The sequence below is a fragment of the Stegostoma tigrinum genome, chromosome 25 (genome assembly GCF_030684315.1).
Source record: "Stegostoma tigrinum isolate sSteTig4 chromosome 25, sSteTig4.hap1, whole genome shotgun sequence".
NCBI classification, from domain to species: domain Eukaryota; kingdom Metazoa; phylum Chordata; class Chondrichthyes; order Orectolobiformes; family Stegostomatidae; genus Stegostoma; species Stegostoma tigrinum.
In genome coordinates this window covers 7,634,077-7,652,624 of record NC_081378.1, presented here as the reverse complement: position 1 = coordinate 7,652,624, position 18,548 = coordinate 7,634,077, and the positions used below count along the sequence as shown (strand labels likewise).

Here is an 18,548-nt window from a genome sequence, read left to right as displayed (position 1 = left end):
TAGCAAAAATGGCAATGCAGAGACTCAAAAGCATGATCTTCTGTTAATAAAACTAAAACTATGCATCCGATATGTGGACGACACCTTTGTCATCATTAAAACAGACCAAACTAGGAGGAGATACACTGACTAATAAACAACACTCTCACCGGGATCAAATTCACCAGGGAAGAAGGGAAAGAACAAATTGCTCCCATTCCTGGACGTCATGGTAGAACACAGGACCAACGGGAAATTCCTGACGAAGGTAGACAGGAAAGCCACACACAGTGACCAAGTACTGAATTTCAACTGCAACCACTTTAAACCCACAAACGAAGTTGCGTGAGAACACTATTTAGACACGCGGCAACAATCCAGAACTACACGAGAAATAAGGAGTACCTCCAAGTATTCAAAGACAACAGATACTCGAACAACTAGGTAAGACGATGCGTATTACACAATAGCAGGAAGATACTACACACCCCGACACACTCATCACGCTACCATACATTGAGAACATATCTGAACTGACCACAAGACTCCTACGACCACTGGCATCAGAGTAGCACACAAACACACATTAACCACACGCCAACTGCTAATCCGAATCAAAGACCCACTACCCACTATAGACAGAACCAACGTATTATACAAAATTCCTTGCCAAGACTGTGACAAACATTACATTGAACGGACAGGAAGAAGATTGGCCACAAGGGTATACCAACACCAACTAGAACAAAAAGACACGACCAATACTCACTTGTCTCCATCCACATGGATAAGGAAAACCACCAGTTTAATTGTGACGCCACCAGGATCCTAGGCCAAGCCAAATAGAGACAAACACAGGAATTCCTAGAGGCCTGGTTCTACACTAAGAAGGCCATCAACCAACACAGAGCTAGACCCTATATATATTCCATTGCAAAGAAAAACCGCAAGTGGGGTAATCCAACTCAATGGCCACCAGGGTTTAAATGCCAAGTGGGAAAACACAACAGTGCTTCACGAGAGGCTGCACTGATGATGTTACCCAGGAGGGTAATGAAATGTCTGCGGAACAACAAACCAGCTCGGCATGCCAACCAACCACAATATCTACTCAAACCTTATTCTGCTATTGTTTTCCTGTAGTTATCAGGGCCGTTATCCTTGACTACAATTCAAGTGATATCTGCATATTCATTGCTTTCCATAGCCACTGCATTTATACTTCCGTTCACTTCGCTTCTTGACAGAACTCAATTCCATTCTCCTAACAGCTCCATTGCAGCTAGCTTCTAAAATGTCTCCTGCTTCCACAACCAAGGACACACTTCCGTTGTGGTTGACAGGGCCCTCAAGTGCATTTTTGCTATTTCTAGCTTTACACCCTCAAGTGCATTTTTGCTATTTCTAGCTTTACACTTTGTCTCCTCAAACTACAATAAATATTTTTGTCCTTACCTTCCCCCTTACTAGCTTCTGTGTCTAACAACTTGAGGAGAAATGATGAGACAATGATATGTCACTAGACGAAACATCAAGACTAACGCTTTGGGAAAGCAGCATCTCAGGAGCACAAAAGCTGACGTTTCGGGCCTAGACCCAACACGTCAGCTTTTGTGCTCCTGAGATGCTGCTGGGCCTGCTGTGTTCATCCAGCCTCACATTTTATTATCTTGGATTCTCCAGCATCTGCAGTTCCCATTATCACTAATGCTTTGGGAACTTGGCTTCAAATTTCACAAAAGCTGCTGGTGGAATTCAAATTCAATTCTTAAATCTGGATGATAAAGCTAGTCTCAGTAATTTTGAATCATAAAACCATCAGTGTCAGAAATCCAGTTCACCAATGTCCTGCAGGAAAGAAAATCTGTCATCTGATCTGGTCTATGTGATTCCAGACTCCACAATATAGGTGACTTTTAGCTGCTCTTTGTAATGGCTCATCAAGCCACTCAGTTCAACGGCAAACAGGGATGAACAGCAAATGCTGGACTTGCCAGCAACAAAGACATCAAGAAAATTTTTTAAAAATGCATCTAACTTTTTATCACATTTAAAATTCTGAACAAACTACTCCATGTTCTCCTTCTCTACTTTTGTATTACCTCCCAAACCTGATCTGGGAAGCTGGCAGGTTCCCAGATAATAACAGTAGATTAAACACCTGTACTTTTAAATCCTGTTCATAGGGGCCCCAAACACTACCTCTAACTGAAAGTGGTTTTCCTGTATTTCCATCTTAATTTACTGTATTCACTGCTCTCAATGTGGTTTTTTTTTGACACTGGGGACAGCAAATCTAAATGGGGTGGCCTTGATGAACACCTGCAACTAAGTCTGACTGAACTTGCCAGTAGCTCTCCAGTTAAAATTTTCATGTCACTGCCATTTTGATCTCTGCATTTGTGGTCTCTGAAATTCTTCCAAAGAGGTTCAGCTCAAACTGAATTAATAGCCTCAACTTTCTAACTGGCAATTTACAGTCTTCTGAATTTAACAGAATTTTCTCATCTTTAGACCTGAATTACCACTCATTTTCACTAGAAGCAAATATTCCCCTTGTCTTCCCCCCCCCCCTCAATCAAGATAACCCCTCCATTGTTGTTGACAGGTCCTTTTTGACTGTTCATCCCATTTCCTGCATTTCTGCCCACTTGCCTTATCCCTTCCAGAACCAAAATGTCCCAAGTTCTTTTTTTCTAAAATAGTTAACCACTTTCTGCCCAATTGAGATTAAAAAGAAATGAAGCCATTTACTCTAAGGTTTTTTTTATTGTTATAATTTACAAATTTCAGAAGGTTTCCATGAATTTGCCAGAAATGCTGTCCATCAGCATCATCGAACATTTTCATTTATTGCCACGTGTCTTTCTGGAGTTGCGTGTTTATCTGCAAAATTAACAACATAAGTAATTGAACTTATTAGAATCAATTCCAATACCAACTAGTACAAACTTGTCTTTCACAACTGAGACTCATTCCTGTCAGCATAAAAAAATGAAATATTTACTGTTAATCATAGGACAGAGTCAGGATAGATTAAAAGGGTCTCATTTCTGTATTTGAAATAAATATAATACACAATTTCATTTACGGTATAGCTGTATCTGAGAGTTGTGCTTCAAACTGCAAGTTGTCAGATAGGCAGCTCCTTAGTAGCCACTGAACAGATGTCAGGTTTTTCCCCATTTGTGATGGAATGTACCTAACCACTACTGGTTACATTACTGGACGAAATTTGAAATTAACTAGTACTAGAGAAAAGATTAAATTTTCTCCTCTCTTCAATAGCAATAAATACACATGAAGAACAGAAAAACCTATACTACAAAATACTACTAGCCCTTGCACATTCAGCACTATCTACTTTTGCCACTTGTACCAATATAAACCATTACCTCTTGTAGCCCAAACATACGGCAGCAAACTTAAAAACTCCTTGTCATTTCAGAAAGTAATAAAAAAAACGGTTTATAAATCTGTACATGCAATTTAGTTACGGCTGAATTTAAGCCTAGAATGATAAACAGGACAGCCAGACAAATATAAAGTGAAGTAATGTAGTCACAACAGCACTCAAGGTAACATGAAAGGAATAAGCACGAAGCTACAACTGAAAATATACAAAATGCAATTTAAAGCCACAAATGACATGAACAGAACTAATGCAGTGACAAACTACAGTAACAAAGTAAAACCAAATACAATGAAACCAAAGCTTCACATATAATTTTGTGTTACTATGGCAAATAACACTGCAGGACATTGTGGATTAGACACAGCAATGAGCAGATAGGTGGCACATCCAATTGTACAAAAAAAAAGTGAAATGATAGACTTGTATGAGGGGGGAAAAAAAACACCCTTACAAAGACAAGATTTAAATGGTACGGAAAGCAGAGGAATTGCCACTTTCATCTGTGGTTGTTAAGGACTAAACAGATATTCAAGATTAAAGATTACAAATAACACTGTTTCCAGTGTCAGGGAGACATCAAAAGAGGGAACAAACTTGGGATAATCACAGAAAACAATGGCTGAGCAGTTCAAAAAAAAAATTTAGTGGAATGTTCAGGTAGAACTCATTGACAATCAAAACTCTACTACCGCTGTCCAAACTCAAACCAAGTCTCATTCATTTTTTTGTGTTATGGCAAATGAACATCACTTTACGGACACTTTGTGATAGCTCTCAAGATGATGATGAACTGTCTTCTTGAACATCTGCTGTCTACGTATTTGAGGTACAGTGATTATAGGAATGTAATCCCAGGATTTTGACTCAGTGACAGTGAAAGGTTGGTGATACAGTTCCAAATCAGGATGATGAGAGACTCGGTAGGAAACATGCATGTGGTGCGACACGTTTCCATGCACCTGCTGTTTCTGTCCTTTATGGATGACAGAGATCTTGGATTTGGGAGGTTCACCAATACCCTGTGCTCAGTGACCTAGCTCCTGGTTAAACAGCATTGGAATTTTTAAAAAAACTCATCATTTTCAAATGCCTTCATGGCCTCACCCCTATTTTCATTCTTTTATCCCTGCCTTTGTTCGTTAGGAGAGCTTTCGTATCCTGGGATCTAAATTTCATGTTATTAAGCTATCATTTTTCCACCTTCAATTTGTTCATGATACATATCTAAGAGGTCCTCAATAAAACCAATAGTTCTTTTTCCCCCTATAGTATATAATGCATTCTCCGCAATACTTACAGAGCAGCAGCACCAGAGATAATCTCAATCAGCTCTTTGGTAATGACAGCTTGGCGAGTACGATTGAATGTCAAAGTCAGCTTGTCAATAATTTCAGCTAAAAGAAGCAACAATATTATTTAAGTATATTTTCTATCTAAAAGATAATAAAGTAACAGAGAAGAAAGAGTGGACATTGGGTCAATGGAAAATAATGCTAGAGAATGCTCCCCCAATCTTTCCCCTTCCCCAAAGGAAATTGCCTCTGCTTTGGAGTTATTAATTTTTTTTGTTGTTGGCGTAGTTCTAGTGGCAATGGCTGCTCAGCAGTACTATGTTTGAATGGCTACCATTCTCATGAGCGGAGACATACAGATTGAGATAATCATTGGACTATTCAATCATGGCCAATTCTATCCCATCATGACCCTCTTAATGCTCCAGATTCAAGGATTAATGTGTCATGATCAAAAGAAATCACAGCTTATTTTCTCTCCATTGGCTTAAGTTTCTTAAGGAATACTGCAGTGCTCCTATGGATTCACCTAGTTCAAGACATAGCAAATATCAAGTGACACTCTCCTGCTTTGTCAAACCTCAAACTCACTGGGTAATTCTGGAGAAAATGAGTAAAGCTCACAAGATACTTTTCAAAGATAACAAACATTTCTTACAAGCATTCTTGCTGGCACTATCCATAGCTGTCATCCTAGCACTCTGCTCACTTGTGGTGGATTCCTTTAAGCTTAAGTAGATGATGTTTACTAGAGAGAACTCCTGGTAGTTTCGCAGAACATCTGCATCAATGTCATCATAAATGCTCATGTTCTCTAGAAATGAAGTTAAAGACTGATTAGTGGCTAGGTCATCACAAACATGGGAGGGTTACATTAGTGTAATGATATAAATGACGTGAAAATAAATATTAAATCCAAAGCAAGTTCAACTTATATCATGATAAATATAAAACAAACAGAATTTTTTTTTTGAATGGGGTTACGTTTAAAGACCCAATATATTTGGGCTTTGATAATGTTCACAATGTTTATAGGGTGACATTAAAAACTCTGAATAAACATGTTGGCAACACTCAACCATAGATCATTTCTGTATCCAACAATCAAATGAATGGAATAAATTTAAAGGCAAACAAGTGGACTGGCAAATATTATAAGAAACAATTATTTTTCTTCTACTTGTTACAAGAATTTGAAATGCATCTTCTAGGCAGAAGACAACTGACACACATATGTAATGATATTCTGGCTTTACACGGTGTCCTTTTGTTTAAAATGAAGATAGGTTAACACCTCTGGTCTCAGCCTGTCTCTTCCAAGTCAATAATGGGTAAACAACCTGAGGCGCTCTGGGACAATAAACAAAAAACATAAAACAATATAAAAACAACAGAAGCAGCATCAAATGGGGATAACAAAGTGTGAAGCTGGATGAACACAGCAGGCCAAGCAGCATCTCAGGATGCTGCTTGGCCTTTGGTCTGGTCATTTTAGTTCCAACGATAAACTGCACTTATTGCAATGAATAAACTAGGCCTAGACGATTTCCTAGTACAGCAATACAATGTTTAAAAATGTGATGAGACTGAAATATAGGTCTATGCCTACAGTAGATGTGTCACTACCCGTGGACCGGGAGGCCCAGGTTCAAGTCCTGTCTGCTCCAGAGGTACATAACATCTCTGAAACAAGTTGATGACAGTCAAAAAAAAACATATAGACAGAATATTAATTTCCAATCATATTGAAAGTTGTCCATTATTAGATTTAGATTTTATTATTTGTGTACTCAAGTACAGGAGTACACATGACAAGGTGTAAAATGTTGCCACACATGGCGCCAAGTTAGTGTTTGTACTTGTTGCAAAACAGCTTTTTCAGCCTAGTACCTTGTTGTAGCCCTTGGTCTGTAGACTTGAACATAACAGCACTTTAAAAATGCAATGAGGGTTTCTTTTCCTTTACCATCTTTTCAGACAAGTTCTAAGTTCCACCACTTTCTGGTTCAAAACATTTATCAGCTTTCTGGTAATTTTTCTACCAATTATTTTAAATCCACATCGCCTGGTTACTGATGTCTCTAAAGGAAATGGGTACAGTGAACCATGCTGCCTATTTGAGCAAGGGTCACCGGATCCAAAATGTTAACTGATTTCTCTTCACAGATGCTGGCAGATCTGCTGAGCTTTTCCAGCAATATCTATTTGTGTTTATGCCTATAGGCTTTATTTGATCTAATGCATGATTAACAGCAAGATACATTGCATGGTTCATGGAAACGTACCCAAGAATTTGCATTAAAAGCAATATATCTGCAACTCTACTAACAGGTTTACTACCATACATGACAAGGCTTCATCCATATTCAACTACTGTGGACTAGATGGTTTAAATATTACACAGACATACTTTGTTGTCTCATGTCCGTAAGAGAAAACACACAATGTAACAGAATGCAATCTAATACAGTAGTGTTCCATTTTTAATGTATTATAATTTACCAGCCAAGGGAGTTGCATCTCTGCATATACGGCTACTGAAAGATTTATTATGACATTAAGACAGATTTTTAAAGATTTTTAAAGAAGATTTTAAAGGGATCAAGAAAGTGGGAATGTAGCACTGAAATAAACGATTAGCCATGATCATGAAATGAATGAATGGGCTTCAAGGTCCAAATGGCCTACTCCTGGTCTTAATTACTATGTTAACCTGTTCTTTTCACTGTACTTGTAACTACTTATTAAAGTACAAATCATAGGAGCAGAAATAGGCCATTCGGCCCATCAGGTCAGCTCTATTTTTCCATTACATCTGATATGTTTCTCGACCCCATTTTCTGCCTTATCCATGTAACCCTTGATTCTCTCACTGGACAAGAACCTTGCTGTCTCTATCTTAAATATACTCAATGGCTTGGCTTTCACAGCCCTCTACAGCAATGATTTCCATAGATTCACCACCCTCTGGCTGAAGAAACTCTCCCATATTTTGTTCTAAAACGGTTGTCCCTTCATTAGAAAACTGTGCCCTTGTGTTTCCTACCAGTGGAAACATCTTCTCCACATCCACTCTGTTCAGACCTCTTTGTATTTTGTAAGTTTCAGTGAGATCCTTCACCCCCCGCCCCGCCATCCCATCCTTCAAAACTCTATTGAATACAGACCCCGAGCCCTCAAGCATTCCTCATATGAAACATCCTTCATCACTAAGTTCATGCTTATAAACCTCTTCTGGAACCTCTCCAATGCCAGTACATCCTTCCTTAGATATGGGACCCAATTCTGCTTAGAATATTCCACATGCAGTCTGACACAGCCTTGTACATCTCTCCTCTTGAAATTAATGCTAATATTGTATTTGCCTTCCTAGCCACCAATGAACCTGAATATTAACCTTAAGAGGAACTTGAACTAGAACTCCCAAGACTCTTTGGGTCTTGGATTTCCAAAGCCTTTCTCCAGTTAGAAAATAGTTTATGTCTCTATTCTTCCTATCTCACACTTCCTCACATTGTATTCCATCTGCCACTCTTTGCTCACTCCAAGCCTGACCAGGTCCTTCTGCAGCCTCTCCACTTCCTCAATACTACCTGTAGTATAAAGGAGAGTCAGGGGCCAGAGTTGAGTGTGGTAGGCATTACAAAAGACAAAGTGCTAGAAAAGCTAAAAGATCTAAAAATTGATAAATCTCCTGGCCCCAATAGGCTACGTCCTGGAGTTCTGAGAGAGGTGGCTAAGGAAATAGTGGAGGCTTTGGTTGTGATTTTTCAGAAGTCACTGGAGTCTGGGAAAGTCCCAGATGATTGGAAAATCACTGTTGTAACCCCCTTGTTTAAGAAAGGATCAAGACAGAAGACGGAAAATTATAGGCCGATTAGCCTAACTTCTGTTGTTGGTAAAATTCTAGAATCCATTGTTAAGGATGAGATTTCTAAATTCTTGGAAGTGCAGGGTCAGATTAGAGCAAGTCAGCATGAATTTACTAAGAGGAGGTCGTGCCTGACAAACCTGTTAGAATTCTTTGAAGAGGTAACAATTAGGTTAGACCAGGGAAACCCAGTGGATGTTATCTATCTAGACTTCCAAAAGGCCTTTGATAAGGTGCCTCATGGGATGCTGCTGAGTAAGGTGAGCTACTGGCTTGGATTGAGGATTGGCTGTCTGACAGAAGGCAGAGAGTTCAGTTAAAAGGCTCTTTTTCAGAATGGCAACTGGTGACAACTGATGTCCCGTAGAGTTCAGTGTTGGGGCCGCAGCTGTTCATTTTATATATTAATGATCTGGATGAAGGGACTGGGGGCATTCTGGCGAAGTTTGCCGATGATACGAAGATAGGTGGACAGGCAGGTAGGACTGGTGGGGGGAGAAGCTGCAGAAAGATTTAGACAGTTTAGGAGAGTGGTCCAGGAAATGGCTCATGAAATTCAATGTGAGCAAATGCGAGGTCTTGCACTTTGGAAAAAAGAACACAGGCATGGACTATTTTCTAAATGGTGAGAAAATTCATAAACAGAAGTACATAGGGATCTGGGAGTGTCGGTCCAGGATTCTCTAAAGATTAACTTGCAGGTAGCGTCTGTGATTAAGAAGGCGAATGTAATGTTGTTGTTTATCTCAAGAGGGTTGGAATATAAAAGCAGTGATGTGCTTTTGAGGCTTTATAAAGCTCAAGTTAGGCCCCATTTAGAATACTGTGTCCAATTTTGGGCCCCACACCTCAGGAAGGACATACTAGCCCTGGAGCGCGTCCAGCGGAGATTCACACAGATGATCCCTGGAATACTAGGTTTAATGTATGATGAACAGATAAGGATCTGCAGTTATTGTATTCATTAGAGTTTAGAAGGTGGAGGGGAGATTTAATAGAAACTTACAAGATAATGTATGACTTAGAAAGGGTGGATGCTGGGAAGTTGTTTCCATTAGGCGGGGAGAGTAGGACCAGTGGGCACAGCTTTAGAATTAGAGGGGGTAAATTTAAAAACGGAAACAAGGAGACATTTCTTCAGCCAGAGAGCGGGGAGCCTGTGGAATTCATTGCCACGGAGCGCAGTGGAAGCCAGGACATTAAATGTCTTCAAGGCTGAGATTGATAATTCCTTGTGAGATGTAGAATTTAAGGGCTATGGGGAGAGTGCAGGGAAGTGGAGTTGAAATGCCCATCAGCCATGATTAAATGGCAGAGTGGACTCGATGGGCCAAATGGCCTTACTTCCACTTCTATGTCTTATGGTCCCTCCACCTTTCTTTGCGTCATCTGCAAACTTCACAACAATGCCCTCAGTTCCTTCGTCCAGATCGTTAGTGTATAATGTAAATAGTTGTGGTCTCAACGTGGACCCTGTCACCAGTCAGTCATCGGCTGAAATCCCGAAAAAGACCCCTTTATCTCTACTCTCTGCCTTCTGCCAGTCAGCCAATTCTCTATCTATGCCAGTCCCTTGCGCCTAACACTACAGGCTCTTATTTAGCAGTCACCATTGCAACACCTTATCAAAGGCATTCTGGAAATCCAAATAAATCATGGACACTGGCTCTCCTTTGTCTAACTTGCACATTAACCCCTTGAAGAATTCTACCAGATTTGTCAGGTATGACTTCCCCTTGACAAAGCCATACTGACTCATCCCAAATTGCCACACACTTCCAAGTACTCTGCAAACTCATCCTTAATAATAGAGTCTAAAATCTTACCAATGCCAGGCAAAACAGCTTTCTCCTTTTTGCAAAGTTGGAGTATAATGCTTAACTATCTCGAGGATATTTCAACTAAGTGACAATTTTCAATGGCAGTACCAATATCAATTATATGTTTATAAATCACATTAAGCTATATAAATAGAAACTGATAATTCAACATGGTGAATCACATGTGTGAGTGATAATGGGAACTGCAGATGCTGGAGAATCCAAGATAATAAAATGTGAGGTTGTATGAACACAGCAGGCCCAGCAGCATCTCAGGAGCACAAAAACTGACGTTTCGGGCCTAGACCCTTCATCAGAGAGCTCTCTGATGAAGGGTCTAGGCCCGAAACGTCAGCTTTTGTTCTCCTGAGATGCTGCTGGGCCTGCTGTGTTCATCCAGCCTCACATTTTATTACTATGGTGAATCATATATTCATTTCCTACTTTACAAACAACATGGTAACTTACCAGAATTTGTAAGAGTCTCAAAAGAGAAGACTGGCTTCTCCTCAGTCTTATAAGAAATCACAGACCTAAAAACAAAGGATAAGTTATTTGTAGCAGTATTTAAGATGCAATTGTTACACATCTATAAAAACAATTCCAAGTTAAATACACAATTACCATAATGCATAGAGTTAGTTGCTGTGAGCAGGGCAAAAGCCATAAATAATAAATTGCAGCAGGAAATTTTGAGGTAAGTGGGGTCTGCTGGGAAGCAATGTCATGTTCATGCATTTTAAAGATGGAGCCCCAGTTGTAGAAAATAAACAGATCCCTCCTTTTCTTTTGAGCAAAATGAAGAGAATTGTGTATTTGAAAAGGAGGGATGCTTACGAAAAGAAAAACAATAGCAATATTGAAACACAGAGGAAGGAGGAAAAGTAAACATGTTGTTATGTTGAATGGAGAGAACAATCAAAGGAGAAGGTGGATTGCATTGAAGAAATTTTAAAGTAAAGAAAAACTCATTCAAACTGGCCTGCTAAGTAACTTACTTAAATCTGTTGAATATAATAGAACCTTTATCAAACTCAAAGCCAGAGTTCAAGAGTTCAGATGCAATAATTGAAGCATCACCAAATGTTGGCGGTTTCCGGCCCACTTCCTTGAACATCACCAGCATATGACTTCCATGGTTTCTACAATTTAAAGCAAGAACGGAGTCAGCCTCGAACTTGGTTTAAAAAGTTGTACTCTGCTCAATAGTTTCCCAAAAGGCTTACAGAATATGACTTTACGACTTCTCTAATTCCAGAATTGTGTTTGCTTCCAATTTACCAGTAAATTGGAAGTTTACTAAAACCAGTAATGGAATATTCCCTTTCCACAAAATGAACACTAAAGTAATCGTTTGGGTGACTTAGCTTATAACCTTGCATACTTTAAATCTGAAAGACAGGTTGTTTTCATTATTAGCCTGATACAAAGACATTTGCACTCAGTAGTGTTAAAATATAGTACAGAATAGAGTCTAAACGAGGAAACAGAACCAGCAAAATCAGTAACTCATGTAGTCACAACACAGACCTCCAAATGATTACGGAGAAATATAATACACATTCACTTTTCCCTCCCAACGTTATGGTGAGTTTGCAAGCCATTCAAAATGGCAGTTAATAGTCTTCTAAGATAACAAAAAGAGAAAACCAATGGTGCCATGAATCTTCACCATCAGCTCACATTGTCATATTACGATGACAATGCTTTAGTCTAGAGTAAATTATCACTGTCATTTGTAATTGATCATGGATGTTTTCAGACTCAAAAGCGAATACACACCTGTACAGCAGTGCTCTCAGCTTCTCACCAATTGGAACAATCTTAACCTCTTTCCCCGCAGCAGTCAACTCCTGTATTTGATTTTTTATGTTCTTAGCCACATTAGTGTGGATACCACCACAAAGACCACGATCAGAAGATACTCCAATGATCAAGTGTCTGGCTTGGTCTTCAGGTGCTTGAATTTCTGCTTTTTCATATAGAGCTAGTGGAGAAAGATACAGGGTCAATAATAAAACCTGTATTCATATTGTGACTCATCACATTTGCCAAAACAAAACTTGAGCACCTTTTATATTTTAATCAATTCCACACAGTCAAGTGCAGTGCTTTCTATGTAAACAGCACAGCAACTATCTTATACAGAAAAATATTACAAATACCAGCAAGATACATGCACAATACTTGGAGGGCTTCAAGGAAAAATGGGCAGTACTAATTGCCAAAGAAGTGGAGTAATTCTGTCAAAACACTCACTGATGCAGCTTCATAGAAGTTCTAAACCATTGCATTCATACAATGTCTAACTGCTCAGTTATAGAAACTGGAGTTTGCAAATTTGACTAAAAGAAGCAAATTAAATTCATTTCAATTTCCATAAATTAATGGAATAACTGTTCCTAATTTAACTTTAGAGATTTTTTTGGGCAGGATTTGCAGGCAGCATAAAATGAATGGATTAGTTCAGATGATAACAAAGTGTGGAGCTGAATGAACACAACAGGCCATGCACCATTTTCTGATGAAGGGTCTAGGCCCGAACGTCAGCTTTTGTGCTCCTAAGATGCTGTTTGGCCTGCTGTGTTCATCCAGTCCACACTTTGTTATCTCGGATTAATTCAGTTGGTTGCTCAGCACATGCTTGCAGTCCCTCCGAGCACTACAGGCACGACATGGACCAAAAAAGGCTCGTGGCACTGCCCAAAATTGCTACATGTAAGTAACAAGAAGCACACAACAATCTACATTAAGTAGTCATTATACAATAATTCTAGTGCAGTTGCCTTTTTTACCATACCAAGAGCTCCTGTTCCATAAATTCTCGCTGGTTTCAATTCTCTCTCTGCTCTTGCATATTTTGCTGCGGCCACCATTTTCATGGATTGGGTAATCTTTTGAATATTTTTGATGGACTTCAAGCGCCTGGTAACTGAAATAGGCAGATGTTTAAATCAGGCAGTGGTTTACTAGGGCTGTATTTTCATATTCCATAGCAAAGTCTAAAATACAATATAAAGTCACCTTCACTGATCTGTCTACAAATGTCACATTCTGTTATAACCTGCGGTGGGTATCTCTGGAAGAACATGAAAAACTGTTTTGAGGCAGAAATAATGTGCTTTCAATGGGGAATTTAATACAAAAATCAAAATAATGAAACTATCCAATTAAAAGGAGATCATTCCTCTGACTTGAACTCAGTGCTTGTTTTCCATTAAGGTTTTTATGTCTAACCGTAGAAATGACAAGAAATAAATTCTGATGAGAGGACACTTAATAAAAGTTTGTAAATTCTATTCCTGCATGTTTAACTGTGACTCACTTTTTGTCCCCAACTTTTAGACTAAACAGTCTTTGTTTCCATACTCTAAAATTCAGTTTAAAATTGATCTTTTCAGGCAAACTCAGAGCATTGTTAGGGTTCCAATGTTGCTTCATTTCTTTCCCTAGACACAGGCCTACTAAACTGACTTTGTATTTTAACTCTGAATTTTATACAGAGTTTGTTTTACTTATCGTCATGATAAATCTCTCAACATAATGTTTGCTCGACAACTGACCACTTCTAGATTCATTATTAAAGCAATCCATTAAAACAAAATAAGTTATTATAAAATCAGCTTTTTTTAGACATGTTATGACACAGCTCTGGAGCAGATCGACCATGAAGCAGGACCTTATGTCCCAGAGGTAAGAACACCACCACTGCACCACAGTCTCCTTGCAAAAATATTCTAAGTACACAGAAATACAGGTGTCAACAGGGTGATGGAACCATATATCTTTTATAAAGACCTTAAGAAATAGGATTAACAGTAGTCATTTGGCCCCCTTGAGCCTTGTCTGCTATTCAACAGAATTGTGGCCGATTCTAGAGTCCTCACATCCATTTCCTACCCTTTTTAAATAACCCTGGACTCCCACTGTAGCAAGAAATTCCAAAGACTCTCAGGGAAGACATTCCTCATTATCTCACGGTTAATTTGGAGACCCTTTATTTTGGCTGTACCGATTTTTTTTATACATGCACCATAGCATCCTATCCGGATGCATCACAGCTTACTATGGCAACTGCTCTGCCCAAGACTGCAAGAAATTGCAGAGAGTTGAGAGCGTAGGCCAGTCCATCTCACAAACCAGCCTTCCACTCACTGATCCATCTATGCTTCCCACTACCTCTGGAAAGCAGCCAACATAATCAAAGGACCCTTCACACCCTGGTTATATTCTCTTCCACCCTCTCCTGTCAGGCAGAGAACACAAAAGTTTGAAAACAGGTACCAAGAGATTTGAGAACAGCTTCTTTCCTGCTGTTATCAACCTTCTGAATGAACCTCTCATATCAAAGCTGATCCCTCTGCACCTTCTTTGTAGCTGTAACACCATATTCTGCATTCTGTCCATATGCAAGGTACGATTTGCCTGAATAGCAAGCAAAGCTGTACTCTTCACTGCATCTCAGTACATGTGACAATAATAAATCAAATATCAAAGCTTAAGACATTCACAATTGACTTCTTCAATTTATCAAACAACATTCTGTAATAATGAAGAAAATATGCAACTTACTATCCTTCAGGGTCGCCATGTTTCGAACTTGGCCCCTGTAATGTAATTGAAATTGGGCTTCAGTAAATTTAAACAGGAAATATGTTATTTGATTGGAACACTGGAAATTTGAACCATCCTCTCTGTACAGAAGTCATGGAGGAATTAGTGACTGTGATCTCATCTATTAGTTGATGCTCTTGGACACATTCCTAACATCTTGGGATACGAAAGCATAAATGCTGATTGCTGAACTAGGCAATGTTCACCTTGCTGCTGTCTGCTTAATGTATGAACAAACTTATATAATTTTGTACAATAAAAACAAAATGCCAGAAAAACATAGCAAATCTGACAGCATTTTTGAGACAGAAAGTAAGTTAATGTTTCAAATCCAAAATGACTCTTGCTCTGAAGAATGGTCATTCAACCTGAAACATTATCTGTGATTTCTTTCCACAGATGCTGTCAGATGTGATGAACTTTATCAGCAATTTCTGTTTATATGTTTTGGATTTACAGCATTGCAGTTCTTTCAGTTTTTAATCAATCTTGTCCAGGTCAGAGCAAGGGTCATACTGTACTTCAAGCATTACAAGGTTTTTCTTTTCGGATGCTGCCAGATCAGAGTTTGTCCAACACATTCTGTTGCAGATCTTGGGCATTACTGTACTTCGCTTTTATTTGAGTATTATTTCATGCATTCTAAATGCTGAAATGGATTAGGTGGCCAGGTCAATGATGGCCAACACACTGCACTGTACCTAGTCTGTGATGTTCCTAACAGTTCACAAAGACAAATGGTCATATGGTTACAGAAATCATTTTAAGACATTTAGTTTTTGGTGAGGTTCAAAAAGAATGCTGCTAATCAAAATGACATCAGGATTCATAAAGCTCTCTGCTGTGTTCCATTGGAAGGGTGGATATCAAGTGTATGTTTTCCCTCTGCTACTGAAATTCATAGAAAAGTTAGGTTAAATGCACAATGGGAAATACTATTGTCAGTGGCAATTTCTCTTAATATAAAAAAGTGTCTCTTGCTATCATGAAGAAGGGTTGAACATTTGTTCTGGGTATAAACAGAACAATTTAGCATCATAGGAGGCTTCATTTTAATTCCAACAATTGTTCAGTACAGAATTGACCATGGTTAGATATAATGAAATCCAAATCCTGGCACAGCATGATTTTGATTGATTATAATGCAGCCTGGTTTGCTGCTGCAAATGCATTTATATCTCGTCAACTAGATTTCTAACAGTATAATATCTTTAAGGGTCAATAGGGCAAACTCTGCTTTCTCTGCACATACGCTCCCAGATCAGAGTTTCTCCTAGAATTTCGGTTTTAGTTTTAGACTTCCAGCACCTGTTGTTCTTTGATTATTTTGTTAACTACTATTATCTTAAAATACAAATTGGTAATCCTAAAATTCCTCTTTCACTGCACAAATCAAACCAATTTTTTCATAAAACTGAAAGAGCAACTGAGTATTTCAAGCCAGCATGGAAAATAGTTCATCACTGCCTATTTCTACAGACTGTTGTGCAAATACAACACACAGCCCATGCACAGAAGTGGCCCCGGTTCAATAATAGATCAGTATTAAATGAGTTTCCCTTTTTTCAGATCAGGAGTAAAGCACTACAACTAGACTCAGATAAATGAAACACAGGTTCCAACCCTCAGCATTATTTAACAGGATGCTGAACATGATGTTAAAAGAGGAGATCACTGTGGGTCTTGACTGTTACGTACATCAACTATCATGACAAGAAATCCAGTTTCCTTATTATACATATTTTCACATGCGTATCTGTTAAAATATCCAATTATCTATTGCTTCTTTTAGTATTACATCCCAACCAAAGTCCTCTCCTTCATGAATGACTAAAATGGGAAAATAAAACAATGTACAGGAAAATTGCAAATTTTTGAACTCAGGTAAACACATTCTAACTCAAAACGGAAAAGGTTTAGATGTTACAAATATTAAGACGATTCCTTGGCAAAACTTCTGTTATACCTTGATTCAATTTGATTTTATTATATATTAGGTGTAAAATCATCATTCAGTAACTGCTATTCTATTTTTACACAATTCAATCCAGCACTTAGACCACAAAATAAACATGTTAATTGGACTTCATGCCATTGGGATATTTACAATTACATCATGTTCAATAACATCACATCGTTTTTGTTTTAGTTATATAATTAGCTGATGCACTTAAATTAATAATGTATATCATGATGGCCTAGCCCTGCAGTCCAACTAAGTTACAGGCAGTCTCCAGGTTGTGAACACATTCATTTGTTAAGGTGATTTCTATACACATCTGAACACAAAGCAGAATAATGAAAAATAGTATTTCCTAAGTAGAGAAAATGATTGGATGTCAGACCTTTAAAATTACATTGCAGTATGGGATCACTTTTGTAAGTCTATAAATCAGAGACTCACTGGATATATTATTTCCCCTTTTCTACAATGGAGAATAAAGAATAATGGTACAGTCATTAACACACTCACACTTTGTACATCATAACCGGATAATAAAGTCTCAAAACAAAACAGCCCGATTTCAGATGTTAAAAATTACAGCATATTCTGACATTTTCTGTCTCCTTTTTGGATCAACAGACATTATTTCTCTGCCCAATTTGTTTATAACTAAAGTCTCATCCATCTGCTCAGGTGGACACAACAAAGCAATTCCACGGTGTTATCTTGAAGAGCAGGGGAGTTTAATAGTGTCCTGGCCAATGGTTACCCTTCGAACAACGCTACCAAAACAGATTATCTCGTCGTTGTCAGATTTATTATGGGGGGTTGGGGGGGGAAGAGGCGGAAGCTTGCTGTGAGAAAACTGGCTGCAAACTTCCTACATACAACATTTTCAAAACAGTACTCCATCCCATGAGCTGCCAAGTGATTTGGGTCTGCGGTTGTGGAAGGCGCTATATAAATGCTATGCTTTGATTTCTAAAAAAGTAGGCTCCATCCTGCCTACCAGGAAGGAAGAGCTTCACAGTCAGTTACCAGAGGCCACATCAAATACAATCCTCGGAGGTATACAGAGGCTGCAAGGAGAGGCAGAGAGAGGATTTCCTTGGAAAAGGCCTCCAACCCAAGGGTCATCTCCCAGATCGAAACATACGCAGGGGAGCACCGTATCACCCCGCAATTGGACAGAAAACATTCTTCTCTGAAAGGAGAAAAAGGCGCACTTTCGCTACGAAGAGACGATATCCATTACCATTGGGGCTCAAACAGCAAACCACTGCTCCTTGCCAACATGGTGAATCCTTCCCGGGCGGATACGGCTGAAGGTCAGCGCTCTGCAATCACGCATGCGTCATCTGTTGGTCCACGTGACCGCCGCTCGCATCGCGCGCTGCACTTCGGGAGATGTAGTCCTTTCGGCCTCCGATAACCTACGACTAAACAGGTGTTTGAACTCCAGGTCCCAGGGGTCATTTCAAACCACTCTTCTAGCCTGCAACGGAGATGCCTGCGGTAAGGTTGTAAATATTTCCTCTCCTCAGATTGTAAATTATCTCTGACGGAAAGAAAAACACAAAGAGGAAGGGAGAAAAGATTTTCGGAAAAGCAG

General features: G+C 39.0%; 1 protein-coding gene across 4 annotated transcripts; it reads right to left on the bottom strand.

The window, feature by feature from the left end:
- Positions 1-2,728: 2,728 nt before the first annotated feature.
- On the bottom strand, positions 2,729-18,297 carry atp5f1c (ATP synthase F1 subunit gamma). Of its 4 annotated transcripts, none has more exons than XM_048554556.2 (9): positions 18,192-18,297; positions 14,950-14,984; positions 13,178-13,309; positions 12,160-12,364; positions 11,376-11,519; positions 10,846-10,910; positions 5,345-5,500; positions 4,692-4,788; positions 2,729-2,865 (listed from the first exon to the last, which is right to left on the bottom strand). In XM_048554556.2, exons 1-9 carry the CDS (start codon positions 18,230-18,232, stop codon positions 2,862-2,864), a joined length of 879 nt encoding a protein of 292 aa, XP_048410513.1. In that variant the 5' UTR covers positions 18,233-18,297; the 3' UTR covers positions 2,729-2,861. The 4 variants fall into 4 exon arrangements, with proteins under 4 accessions (XP_048410513.1, XP_048410515.1, XP_048410511.1 ...); XM_048554558.2 differs by having other exon boundaries at positions 18,163-18,244; XM_048554554.1 differs by lacking the exon at positions 18,192-18,297 and adding an exon at positions 17,946-18,120.
- Between the last annotated feature and the right edge of the window lie 251 nt (positions 18,298-18,548).